Source organism: Astatotilapia calliptera, chromosome 10 (genome assembly GCF_964374335.1).
Source record: "Astatotilapia calliptera chromosome 10, fAstCal68.1, whole genome shotgun sequence".
NCBI classification, from domain to species: Eukaryota; Metazoa; Chordata; class Actinopteri; order Cichliformes; family Cichlidae; genus Astatotilapia; species Astatotilapia calliptera.
Genome location: NC_137431.1, coordinates 20,293,220 through 20,319,665, shown reverse-complemented (window position 1 = coordinate 20,319,665; position 26,446 = coordinate 20,293,220). Strand labels below are relative to the sequence as shown.

Below are 26,446 nucleotides of genomic sequence, written 5' to 3'. Positions count from 1 at the left end.
TTTTTTTTCATTTAATTTAGAAAAAAAAAATTAAAGCGTGATATTTAGAGCGTGATATCTGTACGCTGCGCGCCACCATTCATGTGAACGTGCGCGCTCCCGATATCCAACCGCGACCGTTAGCTGGGTCGGGCGAATGCGGTGGTACCAAGAGGAGAAAAATCTGGCCGTCCGTGCCGGGTGATGCGAAAAGTCCCATTATCACATCAAAACCAGGGTATTCCGTCGCATGCTCGGGCCAGGAAAGAAGATATGAGAATGAGATTTGCCTTATGGTAAGTTATTAGTTGTAACAAATGTGTATTTTTGTTTTGGCACTTAGTGAGACTTGTTATTTTGACGACGAATTGCCTGCAGTGTCTGCGCTTTCCCGTTCCAACCTCAAAATGGCGGAGAGGCCGAGAGCTAAGCTAAGTGGCAAAAGTTCGCCCGCATAAGATCATCGACTCGGAGGTTGAACGTTGAGACAGTCTCACGGTGAGGTTATTCAACGCCCCCGAGTGTGACTGGGATTTTTAAAAGCAAGTGTCGCGACTCTCGGACTATGCATGACTTGCATCTGGGCGCTTGTTGTGAACCCTCCCTGTAGATCGAGCTAACGTTAGCTACGCCTATTTATGGAAGTTCGGATGAGCTAACGTGGTGTGCTAGCCGGCTAAGCTAACCTGGGTGCTGTCATATTTCTCACGGTCAGCTGCAAAGGATCTGATGCGGCTGGAAAACGCCTAAATTAAGGTTCTGAATTCTGAAAGTTGAAGCCTTTTGTGTTGTCTCGTATTGGGAATATTGGCAATAACATCCCAAACTTGGGGCTCATACCCTCTCCGCCTTCACATATATCGGGTAGCAGTTATTTTTTGTCAAACAAGCGGCTGGATGTTTTAGCTCTTCGTTGGTGTGGACAGACGCCCTTTGTATATTTTGTTATGTTGACGGTGTGGTGATCCAGGAATCCAGCGTGTGGTTATTAGCGGACTTGGTGCACTTGTCGTGCTAAGCTAACGCTAGCTGGAAAGGGCGTTGCTGAGGCTGTACTGCAACTTTGCCCTTGTGGCCACAGAGGCTTAGAAAGACGTCACCCTATCCAGATTTTAAAACTCGTCTATGATTTGTAATACATGAAGCAGTCTTGGGACATTTGGTAGTTTTCCTCCATATTTAAACCTGCATTTTAGGAATTACATTCAGAGTGGAGTCTGATGGAAAAATACTATGCAGATTTAAATAGCTGTGCACAAAACTGTCTTCTAAGCCCAATTTTGCTAATTGAATCATTATTGATTTGTCTACCAGTTGCTATTGCATAACACGGAACGCGAAGGCCAGTGCTTGTTCATTAGACTGTCCATCTTATAGCGTGAAAATATATTTTATATACTAAGGTAAAGGTTCAATTCAGTGCTACATTTATGCATGCATTTCTGATTTGTTTATAATATGTTTGAGATGCCTGCATCTATTAATATGCAGGTTTTTGTTGTAGTTGTTTGGGTATTTTTGGTACCATTTTTAAGATTGTTAAATAGTTTGGATTTTTTATGTCATGGGCTGTGACTGTTGGCAGCACTTTGGTCGTGAGAATAACTTTTAAGCTGAAGTTCTAGACTAATAGAATAAACTTAAATGACATAATTAAGGAAATCTTAAGTATCAGGGCTTGCAAGTGGAATAAAACAGATTGCTTTGTCATGATGTTTGGTTAGTAAGCAAACATTGCTATATGCTTTAGTCTGTGCAAGAAGGGACTTGTTTGGCCTGAAGGTCATCCATAAGGAGGGGCATTGCTCAGCAGTTTGACACGAACAGAACAAATACTAATGGGTTTGGTTGGTTTTTGTCACCTTTTTGTTTCATTGGGTCTGCATGTAAACATTGTGAAATTATGTCTTATCTAAATAACAAAACAACATATGCCCCTCTGTCTAGTCATAAACTCAGTCGAGACACGTGTACCCACAGGCTGTACATTTTATCAAGGAGTTAAAAAGGCATGATTAGTTCTGTTTCTAATCTCTGCCTGTAGGCTCTTTTATTATGGTGTATAACTAATAGCTTAAGTGAAGAACCCAAACCTTTCTGGAAGTCTTTATTTTAAACAAATTTCAAACAAACAAATAAAAAAAATGTGATTGTTTAAATTGTCTACAAACCATGCCAAGTCAGTTTTTAGGGTCATGCTTTTGATTCAGCTTATCCAGTGTATTTTATTTTCCTGTTTTATAATGTGCAGAGTTTTTTTTTTTTTTTTTTTTTTTTTTTCCTCTGTCTATACTTTGAAGTTGAAAAAAGGAGGCTTTGGTTGTCTTCCAACACAAAACTACCCAGGATAGAGAATTTAGAGTTTTATTATTCATTGTCAAGCTCCTTTGACTACGATGACCTGGATGACTGAGAACCTTCACAGACATTCATTGTTATAATTTTTTTGTAAATGGTGATTAATTTACTTGGTTGTAAAATAGAATAGATTTTGGTGTGTGAAGTGACGAGAAATAACAGGGAAATGCATAGACGTCTTTTAAGTAGGGCAGCTGAGACGTTGGCCTTAACTGTATTTGGACTAGTCTTGCTCACGTATGTAGTCTCCTTCTGCAAAGTCCTATTTTGAGCCTGTGTAAAATCTTGCCTTATCATTGTAAAGTAGTTTGGTTGATAAGAAGATAGGGAATGTAGGAGTGCCTAGCAGGTTCAGTGAAATTATTCTCATGATTGCATCATTACAATTAGTAATGAATTTCTACACCGCTTAGATAGCGGTGCGATTATTTGACAAGTGCGGTAAGGTCTGGGTCACCTGTGCATGTTGCTTGTTAAACTGAACATAACGCGTATTTGAGTCGGGAGGAGCTGAGGCGTAGCTGACATCACTGCCTGTTATTGTAGTCTTAATGGGGGCTTAGTCATCTTTCACCTTCACGGTTTGAGAGTATTTCATGGGTACATTTGTAGCTCTTGGTGAGAGGCGTGAAGAGCTTTGTGGATAACGATGAGCATCGGGAGCAAGATGGGAGGACATCTCTGTCCTTTTCACTGACTGCTAAATTGAAAGTGTTTGGTATGCTGTGTACACTCTACTGATCGCCTCATGGATAATGTGCCGATGACACCACGTTGGCTTGTTTGTCCATCTAAAGACGTTGGCATTGGTTTAATAATAAAGGTTTAGAGCAATTAAATCACATTGGGCAATATCATAGTATGATTATATTCTTTTTATGTAAATGCACAATCAATTGCTTGCAGAAATCACCAAGTATCTAGAATATAGAAGTGTCATTTCTCAGATATTCTTTAAATCTTCCACAGTCAGTTGCTGGCTGCTGTGACCCATGGCTGCACACCTATGGACAATCACAAGGTTGTTTAATTTGACTTTTCTTTTTAAAGGTTCCGTCTTTCTATAATTGTAAAAAAAAAAAAAAAAAAAAAGAATCCTGCACTGTAGGAACTGTGTGTTTTGAAGACAGAAGAAAAGGGACGCTGTCTTTCCCCCTTGTTATTGTAAGCTCAGCCATGAAAAATCAAAATCTTAAATCCTGTAATTATAGAATTGCATAAATGCACTTAACTAATTATTGGGTTGGTTCTTTGAATTGTTCTCTAGCTACTTCTGTGTATCAGACAGTATGAAAAAATGGACCCGCGACCATGAAGTTACCCATTGGTCATTCTGTTATACCTCGAACCAGATCTTGGGAAAAGTGAGGGAGAATAATAGATGGTATAAAAGATGGTCGTATCCACCCACTGAGTTTGGACTACACATTTTGAAGCTTCAGTGTTGGTGCTTTTTCAGCCACCTGGTTTCTTCAAGCCATAAGTTGACATATTTGAATGAGACTATGAAGTTATTATCCAGTGCTACTGAAGTTGGTTAGCAAGCTGCATTCATAAACTTCATGAATTCACACGTAGAGGCTAGTTAGTGGTAGAAATAGAGGTGTGTCTTAAAAAAATGTTGCATAAACAAATGTTGCATAAACATGTTTCTAATAGCTTAATGATTATGTGAATGTTTACAAATGATACAACACCCGGTTTCTAACTAGAAAATAAGCAGTTATGTTCATACACTAATAAGTAGGGGTGCAACGATATTCGTATCGATATTGAACCGTTCGATACAGTGCTTTCGGTTCGGTACGCATATGTATCGAACAATACAACATTTGTAATTTATTTTATCAACTTTCCTTCTGACGTTGCTGTCTGTGTTGAGCGCTCAGTGAATCTGCGTTCGACTACTCCGCCTAGGCTGCACTGTCGAGCGCAGATCCACTGAGCGCTCAACACAGACAGCATAGTCAGAAGGAAGAGCGCAGGGCACCTCCCCCACCCTCATTCAGATCTGGCGTTTGGAATTATTTTGGTTTTCATGTGACGTATGACCCTGAAGGTAAGCGAGTCATGGACTAAAGTAAAACAGTATGTTGGATGTGCCATGCAATGCTCAATTACATGGGTGGGAACTAGTGTGTTAGCGCAGTTAGCTCGTTAACGTGTTGGCCGTCTAGCCCCATGCACGGGGCGATTGGCGGTAGCTCGTTAACGGAGATTTGCCGTGTTGTGGTGTTAAAGTCATTTCAACGAGATTAACCTGAAAGCACTAGTGGGAACACAACGAATATGACTGCACATTTACATCATCCTAGTGCAAAGACAAAAACAACAAGCATGCTACTAACTTTAGCCGAGTCATTTAGACAGCTGTTAGCACATGATTCTCCTTATGCTGCTGAGAATATAGCCCAGAAGAAGCGGATAGTATAGCTTTTATTTTGGAAAGAGACATTTCTCTGTAATAAACTCTCTTTTCCAAAGATGCATGATTTCTCAATCAGATACAGGGCTTGCAATATCGCTAGCCTGACGTCCTGGGGCTAGCGATTTTTTTTCAGTCGGGCTACCCTGCCCGTCGGGCTATTGTAGGAAGGAAAAATATATGTCAATGCTTTTGCATTCTTTCAGAAATGTAGCTGGGTAATTATGTCATTGGCATCGGTGAGCCACTGTCAATATGTGACATATTGAAATCGCGTTTGAATTTGCGCTTGTTTTTTTGCTTTCACTTTGCAATCGTGCGAACTGTGTATAGAGAGCGACAGCACTGATCTGTGAGTGATGATAATTTGCGCACCAATTCCTCTGACATCGTCTTATTAATCGTTAGCTTACTATGCAAACATGACAAGTGAAATCTCCCGCAGCAAGCTTAAACATGTGAGAGGTTGATCGCGCAGAGAATCGCTGAGCTTATGTGAGTGAGTGTGTAAAAGCATTTCAGTTCTGCTGAGCCAAACAAGACAGGTCAGGGTGAAGAAGTGACAGCCAAAGAAAAGCTTACCACAAAACGGAGAAGTTATGACAAATCAGACTATAAGGCAAAAAGAAAGTGCAGCTTTATGGTTTCATGGACAAAAGAATTTCTGTGGCTGCAATATGACGAGCTAAATAACCAGGGCTGCACAAAAGTGGTCCGCAGGTGCGCATTCGCTGTCAAAATAAAAAACATGCACAAGGGTTAGGGTTAAATTTAAAAACTGTACTTTTGAGTTAAAATATATATTTATAATTTTAATAAATGACAAATTAAAAAGGCATGAACATTTTTTTGTATCGAAAAAAATATCGAACCGTGACACCAAAGTATCGAACCGAACCGTGAATTTTGTGTATCGTTGCACCCCTACTAATAAGTGTGTATGGTTTTCCTTTTTTATTTGTTTATATCTTTGTGTAGAAAACTCATTAAAAGAATTTTTGTATTTTATTTTATTTAAAAAAAAAATTTAATTTAAGAGAATGGAAGGTTGCAAACAAATCGCCCCCGCATGAGTTCCTTTTGTCCTAACCTTGTAACTAAACACATTTGCCTCTCAGTGTAATAACTTAGAAGATTTAAAAAGGTGTTTGTGAATTTTATACCGTTCTTCAATTATTATTTATTTGCAATAACTTTTGCCTGTGTGTTCTTTTAAAGTATTTTCTCCTTAATGGTGATGTTCAGAAGTGTCGGGCAGGTGCAGAAGTAACAGAGATTGTCTTGGTTCTGTAATAGATGGAGCATGGTATGTTTGGTCAAATCGCTGTTTTTACACCATGGTGAGAGATGAGATCAGCTAAAATCATTTGCTCTGTCCTGTCATCTCAGTCAGTCATCATGTTTGCAGGCAGGAGAGAGGAGCTCCTTCTAGGATATTACAGGCTAAATGTTTGCAGTGGTTGAATGCTTCCGTTTTAAGCAGATGCTCATCTGTAAAATATAAATATTATTATGAACAGTTTCCAGTGAGGCACCTTGCAGTTTTCATTTATCTTAAGGCGGTCTAAAGGGTGAAGTGGACGAGAACAATGCAGCAGACTGTGACATAAACAAGGGCAACATGCTCTTATGGTCCTCTGTCAGTGTCTGGGGTTAATCCATGCGCACCTGTGGACCACTTATGTGCACACCAGTGTATATAGTATATCCTATACTCTCTCGCATTTTACATTATATTTGATTTTATTGTATTTTGAGTTTGTATGGCTGTTACCTTGGTCATGTCAAAGAGATATAATTTCAGTGGGACTTCCAGGTAAAATAAAGATAAATGAATACCAAAAATCATTTCTGTGGTTATCGGGACATAAAAACTGCATGCATTGAACCAGTTGTTTAAAAGACTAGTAAATCAAGTGGTCCAAAAGGAAAAAAGTTATACAGTGGAACCCCAACTTACGAATACCCCGTTTCACGAAAAATTCAAGTTACGAAGGCACTGAACGACAGTATTTCTGCCCATGTTACGGCAAAATGCCCGAGTAATGAAATCTGCTGGCTCTGATTGGCTGAGCCTACAATGCCTTCCAAATCATGTGACAACCCCTTGGCTTCCGTACTTGCGCTTCGCGGTTCCACTTGAACGACGTTGTTCTAGTTAGCAATTAGCCTATAGCCTATCGTTCAGCATCGCCTCACTCAAAACGCGCAATGGGTGCTTCGACTTACAAAGATTTTCGAGTTACGAAAGACCCTCGGGAACAGATTAATTTCGTAAGTCGGGGTTCCACTGTACTAAATTGCGCCTTTAAGTAGGGCTGCTCAATTAATCGAATTTTAATCACGATTACGATCTGGGCTTTCAACGATCATTAAAAATGACTGAGCCAATTATTAGCCCCTCCCTCATTTATCCGCGACACCTTAAAGGCCGGTCCGTGAAAATATTGTCGGGCGCAAAAAAGGTTGGAGACCGCTGATTAAGAGGACCCGAGGGAAGCCCGGAAAGCTAAGCAGAAGTTATTTGGAGAGGAGAGTGACTGCCGCTGGTTGAAAAGAGAGGTAAAAAAACTTCAGTGGTGTTGCACACTATTTTATATTATTTTTTAAAGTCATTGTTAACCCTTTAAAGCCGGTCAGAGCAGCACGCTCCGTGTTGTGTAACTATTTTTAAATCCCTGTAGAACCGGAACCGTGTAAGCTAGCGCAATAATTTGTTTTGCATATGAAACCAGAGGAGTTGTACTTACATCTGATGCCATCAGCTTGTCCTCGGTCGCAGTTTCCTTCCACATAAAGCTTTGCAAAAACTGCATAAAAAGCTCTTGCAGGAACAAAAACACAATATTCCAGAAACACGCTTTGCCATTCCTATCAGCTGTTCGTAACACTTCCCACAGTGAAACAGACGTCAGCGCGAACTGTATGTCCGCCATTTCCTGGCCGAAACCGGAAGTGACGTCATTTTCGCGGAAATTGTAGTTTTTTACTTGTAGGCCTTAAAAGCCTATACTGGTCATGTTTGACCTTTCTGAATAGTTGCTGGGATGCTTGGAACTCAAATTGCACTGCTGGAAATAGTTTATTTTGATGCACATGCTGTTTTCTTTGCAAATTTGCATCATAGGATTGTTTTTTCGTTTTTCCTGCAGTATATAAAAATTGGTGTATCTCCAAAATAAAACTATGAATACACTCAAAATAAATTTCCTGTTGTTGTAAACTATTTTTTGCAACTTTTTTGTATTTAAAGTTTTGAGGGATAAACCTCTTAAATTTCTCCAAGTAGAAATACATGTAAAAAACAAAAACGATTTTCAATTTTTTTGTAGTTTATTGCACTTTTTTGCAATTAATGTAGTTACTATGGACTTAATGCATACATATTATTAAAGTATGGGCTATAACAGTTGCATAGCAAATTGAAATGCTCCCACAAACGGCACTACAACATGTAAAAAAAATAATATGAGCTCTGGCGGACTTGGTTCTATAGTAGGTCTTAAAGGGTTAAATAAATATCGTCAAATAATCGCGATCTCAATTTCAGTGAAAATAATCGTGATCATCATTTTTGCCATAATCGAGCAGCCCTACCTTTAAGATTAGCATTCTGTAAAAGTCAAATTGCATTTGTTACTGTGTGTGCGTTCCACCTTTGTAGGTCAACGTCCACGCGCATGTGCAGAACACATTGCTTTGTATAATCAATCAGTCATGTTCTACATCAGAATACTGCAGAACAGCATTCATTAACACAGTTATCACCTATAAGCTATCTTTTTTGTTGTTGTTGTTTTCAACTCCCCATCACAGAGAGGGAACAGTGCCATCGGAACATCTTAATAACAGGAAAAATTAGAGTAATTTGATTAACAAACCAGTAGTGGTGCAACGGATCATGGTTGAGCCGTAATCCGAACCGATCCCACTCCACAGTTCAGCACGCACGTGATCCGAAGATTCGAAAAAGAAGAAAAAAGTATGTGTATGGTGCACGTGATCAGTCTGTCAAGCGATAGCTATGGTCAGCGCTAGCGGTCCAAGTGGAGGAGCAGAGGAGTTTGCGGTATTTAAGCAGTCCTTTGCTGCCCAGTCCGACCGGGCTAAAGCTATTACAAAAGCTATTGGGGTGTTTAGCTGCAGACGGGAGGCCGTATTCTGTTGTGCAAAACAGGGGGTTTAAACTAGTCAATGCGCTAGTTGACGCATTGACGCCGTGCAGCCCCACGCACGGGGCGATCCGCGGTAACTAGTTAACACGTTAATGCAGTTATGGCATTAACGTCATCTTAACGAGATTTACACTGACAGCACTAGTTTAAACTATGATGAACGTGCTTGAGCCACGCTATGATATCCCGTCGCGCGTCCACTTCAGTGACAAAATCGCTCCAAGCATGTATGAGCAGGAAAAGTTTAAAGTTACTTGACCGCTCATTAAATCACAGCGAGGAATGAGTCTTGAGTTGAATGTTTTTTAATGGGCAAAAAGTACTTAAATAAGTAAATGGCGACTTAAATTTTTGTTGTCTTTTTTTTTTTTTTTTTTTTTTTTCGCTGATTCGAAAATTGATAGAATAGAATAGAATTAAACTTTATTGTCATTACACATGCACAGGTACAGGGCAACGAAATGCAGTTTGCATCCATCCAGAAGTGCTTTAGTGATATAGATATATTACAATATATATTAGCAATAATATAGATATGTGAGTATATTACAGAAATGGGTCTATTATGGTATGTTATAATGTACACGGTATGAAGTATGTTGTGAATATTCTATAACTATAAGTATGTACAGGCTGTAGTGAGTACAAGCTATGAACAGGATATAAATATGAAAAACTATACAGAATATGAAATAAATAACTTTACAGAAATCTGAGATATACAGCTATACAGAAATGGGAACTATGCAAGTTGTAAACAGTTGTAGGATTAAAAATTATCGAATGTACAGAATGATTATTTACACAGAGCTATACAGTAGTGCAGTTAAGATAAGTGAGATATGTGGATAATTTCTACAGAGGCTATATAAAGTGCTAGTGGTTGTGAGTGGTGGTTCAGTCCATGTTATTATTGTGTGTTTGAGGGTACAGTTGTCCATTGTGGGTGTGTGTCTGTTCAGTCCATGTGTTAACGTGGGTCAGATGTCAGGAGGCAGAGTGGAGGCATCCAATCTGTGATGAAAAAAAACGTGATCTGATCCGATCCGAACCGTGAGACTTTTGATCCGTTGCACCACTACAAACAGCAGGATTTCAACATCTAGCTGCTCACATTCCTATTCTGGAATCACAAATAAAATCTGCTTTAAAAAAAAATACTGGAAAGTTTGTTGGCTCCAAAATGTGGTGTTGAAAAGTTTCATATTCTTTTACCACTGACTTTACTGTTGGAGAATTCTTCTAGATTGTAATTCATGTGTCCCATGTTTCTGTATGTCTGAATACTGCATATATGTATGTTTAATCCACTGCTCTTCACCCTCTCCTCTGTTCATCAGGTGATGGGCTCATCTGTTCAGTGAGACAGATTTGGACCTTTGGGAGAACTCGTGGAACCTGATTCTGACATTTGGGTGACGGCAGTATCTCCAGATCATCTTGCTCTGCCCGGCACCTTTACTTTCCCCACCTTTGCACCCCTGGAGGAGAAAGTTCTGAGGGATCGGGCACCTCACCACCAGACACTTACGAGCCAGACTTCCCCCTCCCCTCCCACATCACCTCATCCTCACCTCCCTGAGAGGGAGTGAACAGCAGCCACCATGGTGCTGTCACAAAGACAAAGAGATGAACTGTGAGTGCCCTGATGTAAATGTGTGGGAATGCAGCCTTCTTAAACATACAAACAAGAATGGACATGTAAACTGACAGGACTTGAGGAGAGGGAGGGGGGCACTTTCTATAAATGAGCCTTTTTTTTTTCTTTTTTTTTTTTGTAAATTTTGTATTTTCTAGTCCTGATACAAAACGCTGCCTTACAAGAACGTATTGTAGGAAGTGTAAAGAGATGTGAGCTTTATGGTGCTTCACTTGTTAGCTGCTTGGTGAATATTTCATAACCCCGCATGACAGGAGCAAATAAATGAGTGGGGTGTGCCAGGAGGAGGAACTTAACAAAGTGATGGCTGTTTAATGTGGGCAGCCTTCTTCCGTGGTGAATGACTGGCTGATCTCACAGTCCAGACAATACAAAAAGTATATTTTTAAACATGTTTTAGGAGTTTAACTCACCATTGGACTTCAAAATGTAGAACGTTGGGAAAAAAAACAACAAAAAAAACAGGTTTGATCATGGCTGGTTTAACTCATGAAAAACCTGAAAAACCCCTATGCTTATTAAGTTAAGTGGGCGACCCATATACCATAACACCAACACAGAGGCTCAGGTTTGAATCTGGCCCAAGAGTACTTACTGTGCAGGGGGTTTGTTTTGTTGTTGTTGTTGGTTTTTTTTTTTTTGTTGTTGTTTGTTTGTTTTCTGTCCCCCACTGGTCTTTCTCCCAGCTTTTCTGTCTTCTCTTTGCTGTCTTGTTGCAATAAAGGTCTGAAAAACCCCGAAACGAAGAAATCAGTGGAAATCCTGTTGAAAAGCAATAGCAGACAGGATTTATCAGACATTCGAAGTAGCCCCAAAGCTGCAGCCTAAATTTAGCTCACTTACTCATGAAATATTCACCCCTCATCTTATAAAAGAGCCCTTACAATCATTTATATAACTCTGTATGTGTGTATTTGCATGCTCGCTATGCGTGTCCATGTGCTTGTGGGTTGTGGGCTTCGTGTCATCCACACTTGGTGTTCAGGACTCTTTCTGTGCCAAGTCTTTGGTTTCCATAGCAGCACAAAACACAGTTTCCCAGTGATCGGGTCCTTACGTTTTGTTTTCTTCAATGAAGGGTTAGAATTTCCTCTGACACTTGCTCAAACTGCCCAACTTTTAAGGGGAGGGGAACTGTGAAACTTGAATCCCAAAGCCCCCATCATAAGACGGGGTGCACTCTGCCCTCTTTCAAGAACCAGAATTTCGGTTGGGGTAGACTTGCTACTTAATAAATGTCGACATCACCTTGACTTTATTGACATGTGTTTGATTTGGCACAACTGCCCTCAGTTCATGTTTGTCACGTAAGATTAGAAATGTTAGTGATATATGATACAATATACTTAATTTTCCTCTCGCAGAAATTTGCTTTGGACTCTAGTGGTTTCACAGAAACTGCATTTCCAAAGAGTTGGTTAAATCTTGAGATGAAACCTTTAAACAAAACAAAAAAAAAATGACTGTGGTGTTGTAATTTTTTTATTTTTTTTTATTTTTTTTTCGTCAGAAACCGGGCCATAGCTGACTATCTTCGTTCCAATGGCTACGAGGAGGCGTATTCCACTTTCAAGAAAGAGGCAGAGTTAGATATGGTATGACGAGGTTGATGCACAGAAATGACCAAAAAGTTGCACATGTAATTTTAATGAGGGGGAACATTTGTTGTCTTTTACTTGGTTCACAGAATGAAGAAGTAGATAAGAAGTATGCAGGGCTGTTGGAAAAGAAGTGGACCTCGGTTATCAGATTACAGAAGAAGGTAACAAATGAAAACACGTTTGAGATTAGCTGTACATTTTTAACATGGCGGAATAAACTTGCAAGCACAATGCAATATGTAAAGTGATAACTGCGTTTAGCCATGGCCCCCTGTACAAAGAAGCTATAGGTAAAGCGAGTTTTATTTGCATTAATGAATTTGAAAACTTTTTTTTTTGTTTATTGGGATAAGTGTTGTCTCACTGGATTTCTTAACCTGTTGCTTTTCCTTGCTTTACTTCAGGTGATGGAATTGGAGTCAAAATTGAATGAGGCTAAAGAGGAGATGACACACGGAGGGTCTGTGGGCCAGAAGCGCGACCCCAAGGAGTGGATCCCTCGCCCCCCAGAGAGATACGCCTTGAGTGGGCACCGTGCTCCGGTCACGCGTGTTATATTCCACCCCGTGTTTTCGGTCATGGTCACAGCTTCTGAGGATGCTACCATTAAGGTTTGCATCTGTATTGCCAGACAACATTTGCATACTGTTAAAATATTAGTAAATACAGTCAGTTGCATTTGAACCTTGCTTACAAATCCTGCATGCAGTTCATTCATTTTATGGTTAGTTAAGTCCTTACATTTCTATCACAGTTTGAGAAAACAAGTTTAGAGGAGAGCCTTTACATTGTAGATATGGGCAGTGTGAAGGTGTAGTTTCCATACTGAAAAATAGAACGTCTCCTTTTTCACCATATCAAAGTGGAGAATTAACAGCTGTATCGCCCATTCACACATTTGTCCATCTTCTTCTGCTTATTTAATTCAAGGTCACTGAGGGGCTAGAACCTGTCCTACCTGTCACTCTGATACATTATGCATTCATTTGTCTGTCATAAGTTACTGCTGTCTTTTTTTTCCCTTCTTGTTCACATCACATTTTGTTCACATCTTTGAAATGCCTTATCTGAAGTCAGTTATACTCTTTTGAAAATGTCTCTCTGAGGAATTTCAAATCAGTGGTGTCTGTGTTGAGCAGCATTTCATGAGCAAAATCAGGGAGACTGTTGCAGCACAGCGAATCCTCTGCAGCTCTGACCCTTTAGATCAAAGCCGTACTGCAGATCTGAGGCTGCTCTCCCTTTTTATCCTCTGCGTTTCGGCTTCAGCACACTTCCCCCTCCATCCTCCTCCCTTCATCCTCCTCCCTCCTTCGCTGTTTTATTTTTTTCTGCTTTGTCACTGCTCATCTATGTGGAGATGGGGTGATGCTTGTGTTGTCAGAGGGAGCACTCCCAGAGCACAGCACTGGGAAATGTGCAAATCTTTTTCTTTCCAACGTCAAAGTTCATTCTTGTTTTAATGAATTTAACTGACACTGTGGTAGTAAATTGCATACTTTTTAATTAGGCTGAAATGTTTTCTGTTTTTAGTATTTTTGTTACATTTTGTAACCCAACCCTGTGTCATGATTCTGTCCAATAATGACCAATTTAATCACTTTTGATTAAATACACATGCACTTTTGTGTGCATGTGTTTTTAGGTTCGATATTAAGTTCTTCTTGATCATTGTGGACTGGCGTTCCTCACTGCCTGCATCTGTAATTTTAGGTGTGGGACTATGAAGCAGGGGACTTTGAGCGAACCCTCAAAGGCCACACAGACTCTGTGCAGGACATCTCCTTTGACCAGTCAGGAAAACTTCTGGCTTCATGTTCAGCTGATATGAGCATCAAACTTTGGGATTTTCAGGGCTTTGAGTGCATTCGAACAATGCATGGTAAGAAATATTTACAAAACACCGCCTGCAAAGGCTTTTAAGTTACACCATCGTAACTTGTGTTACACAGTATTTTTTTTAATCTTACTGTAATTATATTTAAATATGTGAGTATTTCTGAGAGAGAATTTTGTTAACACAACAGACAACAGAAAGTTCTGGTTTAATCTGGGCCTTGTGGCCTGAGGCTTGTCATTCATTTTGGGAGAAAAGTAGTCTTATTTTAGAGATCTTACACATTGATGGTCTTATTTGGGAAGTATCTGCCTTATTAAGAGCAGACCAACTAATCTTTTGACTTTGTCCTACAGGCCACGATCACAATGTGTCATCTGTAGCTATTATGCCAAATGGTGACCATATAGTATCTGCCTCCAGAGATAAGACTATCAAGATGTGGGAGGTGGCCACTGGGTAAGTGAGACAGAGGCATGTTTTACGGTCTTAAACTAGATTTAAAGTTAACTTTAAACATTTCATTCTTTATTCCAACAATGCTGTTTTAGCCCTCTGTAGTAATGCATTTAGGATAAGTTGAACATGCTCTCTGTAGATCACCTTGTACTTTCTTCTGTAGGTACTGTGTGAAGACATTTACAGGCCATAGGGAGTGGGTGAGGATGGTGCGTCCCAATCAGGACGGCTCGTTGATTGCCAGCTGCTCCAATGACCAGACGGTGCGCGTCTGGGTGGTTGCCTCAAAGGAGTGCAAAGCTGAGTTGCGGGAACACGAACATGTGGTAGAGTGCATCGCTTGGGCCCCCGACAGCGCTCATCCCACCATCCTAGAAGCTACAGGCTCAGAGGTGAATATGGCAGCTGCAGGACCCAGGAGGATGTTTATGTACATTGGGTTCTATGAAAGTGTCTGCCTCAGTAGCAGCGCAGTTACTGTAATAAACCACTTTACTTTGGTGTGGTAAAGCAGGGTTTTGTAAATAAGAAGGAATTAATGATTCAGACAACCTCTCTTATGAGTTACTACATAATTATTCTAGTGAATAGTGTAGAATTATTGCCCTCATTTACAATTTGAGCACTCTGCAAAAACATTCAGTAGGCTCAGACTGACTCACAGAGCAGCGTAATCCTGCCTTAAATCATGTTGTCATAGCTGAAAAATGATCTCTTCATATCTTAGAAGGAATCTTTACACATACCAAACTTCACTGTCATCTTTGCTGCAGCCAAACACTGTTTCTAATGGCCTCGTCCTATCTCTGTCTTTGTGATAGAATAAGAAGAGTGGAAAACCTGGGCCTTTCCTGCTCTCTGGCTCCAGAGATAAAACGATCAAGATGTGGGATGTGAGCATCGGGATCTGCCTCATGACTCTGGTGAGTAACGGAAGTGTCAGTCCCAGTGTCGCTGCACAGTGGGTGAATAGTGAGGAGTGTGGTAGCTAATCGGTCTTGTGTCTGCAGGTGGGACATGACAACTGGGTGCGCGGGATATTGTTTCACCCTGGAGGAAGATTCATAGTAAGCTGTGCTGATGACAAGACCATTAGGATCTGGGACTACAAGAACAAACGCTGCATGAAGACCTTGAGTGCCCACGAACACTTTGTTACCTCTCTTGGTGAGACGCACTTTTTAAAAATAAATAACATATGACAAAAGATGAAGCTGTCTGTATTTGAAGCTCTGTAACCTGAGCTGGAGCTGATGCTCACTCTGTGATGTGTGAACTTGTTGAATGTGTCTGAGCAGATGTTTCCCTCTCTTGCAGATTTCCACAAGACTGCTCCCTACGTGGTGACGGGCAGTGTCGATCAGACAGTCAAAGTGTGGGAGTGCCGCTGAGATTGCCTCAATCACCCCCAACCTCCACCCCTAAAGCCCAACCCTGTCCTGCACCCTCTTCCTTGTGCCCACCCCCAACCCTCTGCACTTCAAACCATAGTAGACCAAGGCCGCTTTCCCCTCTCCTCGCTGCCCTCTCCCCCCCCCCTCCCCCTCCCCTACATCGGTCCAGCCCTATTAAGATGACTATTGTCCTTTTGTGTAAATTATTCTGGATGTAGGGTACGCTTAATAAATGTCACGCAATCTCTGACACATAAACACACTCAAAAAAAAAACCAATAAGAAGTATCCTTGCATGGTTAATTCAACAAAAAAAATTTAAATTTGCATACCGTTCTCATGACTTCCCGTCGGGTCAAAGGGTAAATATCTGTGTGCTGGTTTAGGTGGGTTCTGGTTAACAGTGCACGAATACCAATAGCACCTCTTTGTTGGAGGGGTTTAGTTTAATTTTGTTTTACTCCATGCCTCCATTGTTGTGGTCTGTCACTGTGTGGTTGGTGATGGAGAAAGTGTGAGGGAGGTGGGGAAAAGTGGAGCCTGTCCAGGAGACGACGCTGACAATGAAGATGAAAAACTGAAGCAGGCTGCGGCTCCCTAGATGAATCTCATGAGTTTTGTTTTTTTGTGCAAGTGCACATGTACATGTGTGTTTACGTCGTGTGAGTGTGCGTGTGTGTTTGTATGTCACGACAGGAGAATCTCTCCAGCGTCTCTGCTCTGATGGTCAGAGGAGAGAGAGGAGGCAGTTTCTCACCCGCTGTGTTCATTCATGCCGCTTTCATCTCTTTTAACAAACTTGCTTTCTAGTAGACACTCACAGGACCTTAATGATCCATAAGCTGCTGAGAGCACAGGCACACAGCCCATAGCGAGAAGTGTGTTTAACAGAGGAAAATAAGCCGGCTCACCTTTTTCTTCCTGAGGTTTGTGCGCGTGTGTACGTCGCCCTGGAGAAATCGCCCAGTGCCCTCTTTTTTGCTCGCTATCTCTGCCTTGTTAACCCACTGAGGGCTCCCTCACACAGGGTTTTCATTCTGCTTTCTGTGGTCTCACTGCTCTCTTTACACACACACACAAACACACAAACACTCACAAATGCACATACACGCACAGTAAAAGTTGTGTATCAATATATCTGGATGTCATTGTTTGCAACATAATAAAATTCTGTAAATATAACTTGCCCGTGTGTGTGCTTTCTTTGAGGAGGAGGAACAAGAACTCAAAGAGCAAGTTTGGATGCTTCAGCACATTATTCAGTCCGTTTGATATTAAAGGCATCTGATTGGATGCTGCAACTGCTGCACTTGTTGCTTTTAATAGTCAAAAAAAGCGGGCTAGTCTGCATGTCAAAGTAAGAGCTTTGTAGTCTGTGTGCTGAAGAGGCGTTTAAGTGCTTTCTTGATAGGATTTTAATTGATTTAACACAAATAACCAATTGTGTGGAGACTTGTTTGTGCTATTGGTTTTATTTGTAACATACGCGTCATTTAATCCGAAAAGTATTTTGGCTCTTGGAGAGCAGTTGGTGCTTGTAAATCGGCAAGCACTAAACATTGTCAGCTTAGATTTTAAAGCCTGTCTGCTAACTTTAGGTCGCCAGACTAAAATCTTAAGAAAGAAATGGGTCAGTCGAGGAAAAACTGCAGCTGTAGACAGCCAGTATTATTTATGTATAACTATCAGGCTCAGGAGCACTGATGTTAGTCTGACGCTACAGTGCAGCCTCTTCAGGGCGACTTCCATCCAGTGAGGAGGTCATATAGTCACTGTTGCTGATGCAAATAGAAGGAATGGATCAATCTCGAGTATTTTCTTTAATGAAAGATAAGATGAGAGACACAAAATGTGATTTAAAAACGAGATGTTTGGGTGCTGTGTGTGTGTAAAGTAGTTTAAAGTCCAGTTCTTTACACTGAAGAGTTCAGGGCCTTTTTTTTTTTAAATCAATTATGTACGGCACCTCAGCCTACTTCTGTGCTCTCTCACACACACCTGCTCACTCACCCACACAGCAATTACTCTTCCTCTGCGCCTCCTGGTATCCTAGCAACAGTTACCTGGATGGCAAGAGCAAACCACCACACCTTGCTCTGTCCTGCAGACCTGTGAGGGTACTCAAATACTGCTAGCTATAGAGGACTGCAAAGGGTAGGTGCAAATGCCAAAATGGGGATTGATCACTGCACGAGTTCGTGCAGTGATTGTGTCTTCGTGGGATTTAATGAAAGAATAATGAAACCTGTCTCAGTCTGAAACTGGCGTTTCTCAAAAGAGGCACTGGAGTAGAAACACTGGCCTACATCCGCCCCACCACCTCTCTCTCATATATGGCTTTTGCCCGCTTTCTCCCTCGTGCAAGCTGAATACTTCATGAGATGGTTAGAAGAAGGGAGACGGGGGAGAAGGCTCACTTTCTCATTTATATTGCTTCTAGGTCACCCATTTCTACATAGTTCTGTAACGAGACTGTTGATATGGATTCATGGCACAGAGAGAGACGGTGAGCTGCAGGGAGCTGTGAGCCAGCATCGATTTAAATAAGCTGGCATGATAAGAAAGTGCGGAGAGGTTTCAAGGTCAGTGTACAACACAGACACGTCAGATGCTGCAGTATTGATTCAACCACGGAGAAGTAAACTGCATTTGTCTGCATTTGAAGATCTCCGCACTCGTGTAATTTATAGGTTTCTGTGTCAGCTCAGTGTAGCTTAGATGAATCCCCTTTTAGTTTACGTGACCGGTGTTATAATCCCTGCAATGCCCGGTGAGAGCGTTCGGGAAAGCTTCAGAAATGGATATGTTACAGGATGTGGCGCCCTCTGGTGGTAGCATACATGAGGAGGCGAAAACTGCTGCCTCCCAGCACTTTGCAGCAGCAAGTAAGCAGGGGACACATAAATGTAATGGAAAACGGAAATAGAATAACTTTTAAAGGTTGTTTTTGTCTTCACAACGACAACAACAACAAAAAGCTATAAATAAAGTTTCAGATTAAACTTAACGCTTCAGGTGATCAGCATTAACTGACGACATAATGTAATTTTCTAAGATGCTTGCCAGATAGAAGTTTAAATTTCTATCATATGAGTAATTTTTCTTCCCCTATGTTGCTTCCTTTTGGTCTCCAGTCTGTAGATCCAGGAATGATGCAACACTTCTAACCAGGGCTGGACTGGGACAAAAAATCGGCCCGGGCATTTTGACTAGAGACCGGCCCACCAGGATAAAGATTGAAAATGTGACGTCATTCAGGGGTAAAACCGCAAAGGATTCTGGGAACTTGTGGCAAGAGGTACTAGCGCACGCAGGCGTTCAATTGAACTCAGTTACACAGCGATAAAAAGAAACCCAAAAAATGCCAAGAAGCTGTTGTATTATTAACTGCAATAGCTGGTCGCATGACAGCCACGGGAAGCCGACGGGTAAAGAGATCGTTTTTTTTAATCGGATTACGTCGTTGAAGAGAAATTTTTAAGCCATGTTTCCGAAGTAAGAGCCGACGGATGGTCTGGAGTTTTGTAGTATTAATACGTCATTTTTCTTAACATAATTGGTGATATAGGTTACAAGCAAGTCTGGCGCTGAACAGAAATTGTCGCGCTATGTTCCTTTATTTATTGTGCATAAATAGTGAATTGTCCTGACACAATATTGTGTTTCGCTTCTGTTATTACCATGGTACATTGACAAAAACATATACTTTTATTCACAGGGTAAAACAGTTGTTTTGTATCACTAATTGTCCAGTGCGATTACAGCATACAATATTGTAACAACTGTGGGTTAGTGGAGCTGAACTGGCTAAACTGCTCACTAGCCAAAACGGCTAGCGGGGCGCTAGCAGCTATGGCTAAACTTCGCAACAAATGGAGAGCACTCGTCGTCATACACCGCACAACCCCGAGCGTCTCAGCAGCAGACTGATAATCCCCAAATGACCCAGCAGGAGGCTGTAGTGGTTCACACCAGTCGTTTATTTACCATCTTTTTCTACAACAACGTAACGCTGCTGACACCAAACCCCTATCACGCTCCCACCACATAGAGTCGCGGTGTCAGCCAACCATGCCAATTCAACCCACTCCACAGAACACACATCAACTTCACTGTGGCGTACATTAACATAACACTAACACAACATGCGAATCAAACACATAGGAACTAGCAGAACGATAGAAAACAAAGACAACACAATACCCAGAATGCACCTGGCTAACAACCCCAGCCAGGTCATTACAATATTATTGTCACTGCTACATTTCTGTAATGCTACCAGAAATTATTTCCACTACTAATTAATTACCGTTGAGCTCAAAGGTTATATTAATAAACGGTTAACGAATGTGTATTTATGACGACGATTTGTGAGACTGGTAAACTTACCTTTGTTCGTACGATGGTCTTTCGTTCTACACGGTGCATTTCAAGGTCCTGTACCCATCCGTCGGTAAACTGTACCTGGGCTTGTTGCAGTGACCTGAAGTTACTAAACTTCACGAGTGTATGCACTCACTCCAAGAACCGTATAATTATAAATCTGAGCGTGGTGAAAGTTGGGCAGCACACTAACGTCTCTTGTCCACTCTGTGCGCTCATAAGGGTCTGACCCTTTCACTCCTTTGATTTTTTCCTCGTATCTTTTCTTTGTCCTTTCGTCGAGTCTGTCTTTGTACGGACCGGCATTGTTCTCCTTTTGTTTTGTACATTACTTTTTTGTGCGGCAAAGAAAAATGCAAGAAAGAAAAAAGAAAAAACAAGAAGGTATTGGAACCGGAGAATGAACGTTTTGCGGTGCTGCAAATGCTTGCATTTGATGCGGTACTTGGATTGTTTTGCCACGAGTTCCCGGCATGCAATGCGCGAAAATCACGTGATTGCTAAACAAGGGGGCGGGTGCATCTAGCCTCCTCGGCTGTAATTGGTCCAGCCCAGAGTCGATCATGACCAATTGGCCAATCCAACACCTTTCATTATATATACCCTTACTAAAAAAAAAAAAAAAAATCCATCGGCCCATAAAAACAAAAAATCGCCAGCGGCCCACCGGGCAGATGCCCGGTATGCCCGATGGCCAGTCCAGCTATGCTTCTAACTGGGTCAGCCTGTGCCTTCCTCGCATCCCTCCCGCCTTCCCCACCATCGCTTCAAGTCACCCCTCCTCTTCTTCCTCCTCCTTTCCTCCCACCCCTCTATATGCAAACACTCCTATAGTTTTTTTCACCATGCAGCTCATGTGCTGAGGCCTCTTGTCTCACTCTCGCCCCCAGCCCCCTCCTTTTTTTCTGCCTGATTCATTTTCTCCCGTCCATGCATGCTGTCATAGTGTCTCAGCCTGTTGCTAAATGACTCCCATCGCGCGCGCGCGCGCGCACACACACACACACACACACACACACACACACACACAGTCACTTTACGCTGGCTAGTTGTTATTGTGGTTTTCCCACACAAACCTGACTCTTAACCGTGTGGATCGTAATGGTGTCAGTAGGTTTGTATGTACAGGAAGGGCACATTGCGTGGCAATGGGAGCTCTAAATGTATTTCTGAGCTGCTCTTCAGATTGGCTGACACTCTCAGACCTCGGTGCGGTGGAGAATATATATGACTGAGCAGTGTCCAATCAATGATTGTTACCATGCAGCCACATACTCTACATATGTGCATCCATACACAGCATACATTCATAAATATCGCTGTAACTGTAATATATTTCAAGCACTATAACTCTATTAATCGGTCCCCTGAGAGAAACACACTGCATGAACCTTAAAGGATACATTATAGAACAAAAGACATGGCCATAAATCTATTATACCAAAGGGCAGGAGCATGTAGCTACAGAGAGGGAACATCCCCTTTCTTTATTCCAGTGTGTGGCACAGAAACAGTGTGGATGAGACTTTAAAAAAAAGTGAGGTAAATGGCAGAAAGGAAATATAATTTACTGTAAAATAGGTTTTATGGGAAAATAATTGCAACTACTTGTATGTTTTTAAAAAAAATAATAATTAAGTAACATTTTGTACATCACAGTACATTGTGGTCAGCTGCTTCTCCTCGGATAAGTCCCGCCCCCTGGTGATTTGACTGACAGCTCTGATCCGGAGACGAAAGGGTGGCCAGTCACGCTCTCGCCATGCAAATGAGCTGCGCTCGGGCCGGGCGGGTGCCCATGTGGACCAGCACCATGCCTTGTTGTTCTGAGTGCTGATTGGCTGGCTGGCGCCTGATCGGGCTTCATGCGCTGCGGGCCAGCGGCGGAAAGAAAAACATGGAGGGACGTTTACGGCTACGGGGGTTTCCTTTCTCGAATCCCGCGGGGATAACGCCACTACACGAGGAGACCCTTTGTTCGCGGAGCTTGTAATTCAACTTCATGCCATTAGGAATGTTAATAAATGAACAATGGAAGGTGCTAACAAGCTGGTAAATTAGAGAGCGGAGGAATGGGGAGTGCTTCGGTCGCCGGATTTTGTGGGTGGCCATAGTAACAGGGCGGGGCAGTAATCCGGGAGGGGCGGGTCCTAACGAGAACACGACTCGCCTTGTTGTGTGTATTCCCGTGCTCGCATCGCCATCTTGTTGCCATCCTATTTTTTTACGTATGCGAGGATCTACTTTCCGTTCGGCCGGATTAAAAATCGCCCGTGTGCTTTCAGGAGAAACCCAAGGGACGAAAGGTTTGGGAGGGCTGGTGTGAACCGTGCATACGACGCTTACTACTGGGACGCTACTTACCTCCCTCCCCCCTCCCTCGGTCTTTTTCCTCCTTCCGTCCCGGGCTACCGGGTCTCCTGCCGTGAGGTTTTACGCGCAATGAGCATCGATACGCTTCTGGAGGCGGCCAGGTATCTGGAATGGCAAGCCCAGCAGCAACAACAGACCACACGTGGTGAGTTGAACAGCAGACCAGGGGGTTCGTGCTCAACGTGCAGGGCAGTGTACAGTGTGTGTGTTTAATACCATACTCCCTTTTGAGGAACCGACACCCGTTACTACCAGCGGGTTGCATTTGTAATCGATCCGCCTATGAGGCGTTTGTTTGGGTTCCTGTCAAAAACATAAAAATAAAATAAATAAGAAGGATTCACAGAAAACTACCACCAAACCCCAGGTGCTTACTTATTGCACAGCCTCCCCCGCATTAATGCGGAAACGACTAAAGTTGTTTTTTCGAACAACTTTGCGCGCTCTCGGGAGTGTGTGTGTCAGTCATAGTTTCACCACTCCAGTGACTCACCGTACGCGAGCGCGTGTGTGTGGGTGAGAGGCAGGAACAGGAGACTTTGTGTGACTAACCATGGTCCATTTATAAATTGTGTGATTGTCATATAAGTCCTTAATGTGTGTGTTCAGCTCATACACGCGCTGTAACTGTGTAATACCCCCGTGCGCTTTTGGAAATCTGTAAAATCGGCAGTGAAACGGTTTATTATAATTTTATTTTTTCATATTTTTCCAATGAAAAATTTCCCCTGGATCAGTTTGCCCCAGTTTTTGTCCGTCGAGCGCCGGCAGGGCGGTGGCGAGCTGAGGCTGCTCTTTACATAATACCCTGACATTGCTCAGCTATCTTATGACACTCACTTGGGCGGGCCCTCGCGCGCTAACCCCGGCCCTCATTTGTATATCAGTGCTCGAACTTATGCATATTGGCTCGTGCACCTCCGATTAGTTGTCAATCGACGTAAAGATCACTCACTGAACTGGATGAAGGGGGTTGGGGGTGTAGAGGGTGGGGGAGGCTGCCTTTTTGTGTTTCTCCCGTCAGATGACGTGTCAGGCAAACCAGCCCCCCGCTCCCCTTCCCCCTCTCGGCGTGCTTCACCCTACCGCGTGCTAGGGCCCGCCCACAGCTACCACGTGCACACCCCCTCCTATCCCCCCCCCCAATATACAAACTTACGCGCATGCACACACACCCTCCTCGTCCCCGCCCTTCCCATTCAGTCTGCTGACAGTGGCGGGTCAAAGAGAGAAAAAGGGGGTAAGTAGGGCAGCTCACCGCCCTTCTCCTCGGCCCAGCCTCAATGCAGAAGTTATGTAATTTACGTTTGCGTGCGACGTAAATTATAATAATTTACATAATAATAATACTGTTGTTATTATTAATATAATAATAACAATAACAACGAATAATGTAATTAAGTGCTTTTTAAACTGTTTTGCATTAGTATTATTATGCCTGTAACAGAGGGATTTCCATTTTCCGAGTTACAGTGTGATTTTACAATGTGAACTTAGAAAAAAAGCCTCTCTTTCACTTTCAGTCTTTGTCATCACATAGCAGCTATGTGAAAGCAATCATGATGATAAACACCATCTCTATGTTATATAGAGTATACTGTACTGAAAAACATTTTGTTACTTTAGTTTTTAGTTTTAATTATTATATTATTGATATGTAATTTTTTAATGCAAAATTTGGCTTTTTTGTTTCAGAAGCTGTCTAAAAACTTGAAAATGTTCAAACTGCGACTATGCATGTTCATTTCTATGTGATATGTTGAGGGGCTGGAGCCTAAATAAGCTTACACTGGATTAAAAGCGATATGTAGTAGGTACTTTATTAAATCCATAAGTTAGGAGATCCCTGTTATTTTATCCAGAATTCTAACAAATTAGCTGAAATAAAGCTCAATAAGATGCACAAAATAAATGAGCTATTAATATATATAATGAGTAAAGTGACTAAAGATGCAAATAAACAAACATTTAAATACAAATTTTTCTGTGTTCACATGTGACACCACTATGCAATATGCTTTAATATTTTTACGTTCAAAATATTACAAATTTGTTAGAGTTTAATTTTTTAACATTGACTAATCAACAGTTGATTTAGTGATTTTTGCATCAAAGGAAGGACAGCCTGTGCTGTTCAGAAGGAGTCGGAGGATGATTTCTCAGTATATAGATAACTTGATTATAACTCTGTGGGAGCTCTCGCAACATTGTTGTTATCAAATCCTATTGTTCAAAGGAATATATTCTTCCAGAAGTGATTAGAAATATGTCTGTGGTCGTGATCGTATCATTGACTACGCAGGCGTTTTGCCCGGGTTGCGTCATCGGGAGTTTTTATTCTCACGCAGAGAGGAAACGAAAGTGTTACTTAACGCACAGCTAGGCATCTTGGCATGTGCTGTATCTGTTTTGTTGGAGGTGGCTGGGATGTGTGTTGGCGTTGTGCAGGTTTGAGGAATCCCTGGGATCTTCTAATGCTGCTGTTTCCATGGTGACTGAGGGCTTTCCACATTACTTTCTAGTCTGCCTGCTACAGTGTGCAGTAACTACTCACTCATATCATCACTCACTGTGTGTATGTGTGTGTGTTTCTTTGCCTCTGCATAATGATGTCTTTGCCTTTGTTTGCAGCACAACAGTGCTTCATTTGTATGTTGTCATGCTGCCAGCTCTAGTTATCCCAGCCGAATGGCTCCTTCACAACAGTCCTCAACTCTTGGTCAGACGCCCTGACGCAGCCCAGGGCGAGAGGCTCTCTCAGTGCTGGACCGGTCCAATCACAGGGCAGACTGAGGGGTGTTCTCTCCAGTGAGGCAACCGATTCAGAGACAGTTAATGTGGTTATTTGCCCCTCCTCACTGTCTCATTCTCTGATGACATCATTCTTTGTACGTGTTTGTGTGCAGGAAGTGTTGGTGTGCATGATACAGACAAAGTGAAATCCATCATGACAGATTCGGTAGCGTAGCAGTGAAGCTGCTAAGAGGACCTGTAGGGAACATAGGTCATATGTTGGTTGATAAATTACAAGTGATTAATGAAATCAGAATTTATGAAGAGTGCTTTCTGCATTTAGCACAGATCACTTTTTTCCAGATTTTGGGAATAAAATTGGCTTTTCATCAAAGGAAACTCACCAGGGCTGTGATAAAAATGTAGCAGGGGGTTAATTTACTCAGGCATTCAATACATTTCTTTTTTCAAATGGCCAGAAATGAGAGGAAAATGCAATACCTCCTTTTCTGTCCGACACCCCAGACTCAACATCTTAATTGTATGTGAACCAGTAGTGATAAGGAGCATACCCCTCCCACCCCACAGAGGTGCATTATGCGCTAGGAGACCACTGCAGATGTGGTGTCCTAGCGCGTTTCAGATATGATAAATGTCTGACATAGGTGAACATTAAACAGATTTTGTCCTGCCAGATCCTTGCTACACAGTCAGTGTGACGTCTGATTGTGTTGCAATCCACAGTGAGTGAGTGGGCGTAGTGTGTCCTGCCTCCTGCATGCTCTATTCAGACAGCACCCTCGCCTAAACCAAACGAAGTATTTCCAGTATTGAGAACCAATCTGATGTGGACTATTTTGTGTTGTGTGCTACGTTTGGACAATGACGCAGCCTGTTAATGAGTAAAAGGTGCAGAAATACTGTGTGAAAACTAGTTTTAACTACTGAAAGGCCAGTCTTGCCAGATTATCATATACATCACATTCCTGCTTGTCTCCTTGCATACTACTGTTGTCACGCTGATTCTGAAATCCTGGGCTGATGTTATAAAAGCTTGGCTCATAGTCGG

At 42.0% G+C, this 26,446-nt stretch overlaps 2 protein-coding genes across 5 annotated transcripts in view; both read left to right on the top strand.

Moving 5' to 3' along the window:
- Positions 1-93: 93 nt before the first annotated feature.
- Positions 94-17,070, top strand: LOC113030479 (lissencephaly-1 homolog A-like). Of its 3 annotated transcripts, none has more exons than XM_026181978.2 (11): positions 94-275; positions 10,278-10,573; positions 12,108-12,192; positions 12,285-12,359; positions 12,603-12,809; positions 13,912-14,080; positions 14,392-14,494; positions 14,658-14,886; positions 15,316-15,417; positions 15,505-15,661; positions 15,812-17,070. In XM_026181978.2, exons 2-11 carry the CDS (start codon positions 10,542-10,544, stop codon positions 15,883-15,885), a joined length of 1,233 nt encoding a protein of 410 aa, XP_026037763.1. In that variant the 5' UTR covers positions 94-275; positions 10,278-10,541; the 3' UTR covers positions 15,886-17,070. The 3 variants fall into 3 exon arrangements, with proteins under 3 accessions (XP_026037763.1, XP_026037764.1, XP_026037765.1); XM_026181979.2 differs by lacking the exon at positions 94-275 and adding an exon at positions 368-477; XM_026181980.2 differs by lacking the exon at positions 94-275 and adding an exon at positions 556-735.
- Positions 17,071-17,823: 753 nt separating this feature from the next.
- The window catches only part of mntb (MAX network transcriptional repressor b), a 24,602-nt gene continuing 15,979 nt past the window's right edge, over positions 17,824-26,446 (top strand). The window contains exons 1-2 of one of the 2 annotated variants that reach the window (XM_080307169.1): positions 17,824-18,042; positions 18,329-18,470. Coding sequence is in view for 1 of the 2 variants with exons in the window: in XM_026181845.2 (XP_026037630.1) it covers positions 22,714-22,789 (76 nt within the window). In the remaining variant the exon portion in view is untranslated. Of the gene's footprint in view, positions 18,043-18,328; positions 18,471-22,417; positions 22,790-26,446 lie in introns of those variants that run through there. The other variant, XM_026181845.2, reaches the window with a different exon arrangement.

Coding starts and splice junctions, on each gene's coding strand:
- LOC113030479 (XM_026181978.2), top strand. CDS start 10,542: ATGGTGCTGTCACAAAGACAAAGAGATGAACT. Junction 12,810..13,911: donor CTGAGGATGCTACCATTAAG/GTTTGCATCTGT, acceptor CTGTAATTTTAG/GTGTGGGACTATGAAGCAGG. Junction 14,081..14,391: donor GTGCATTCGAACAATGCATG/GTAAGAAATATT, acceptor TTTGTCCTACAG/GCCACGATCACAATGTGTCA.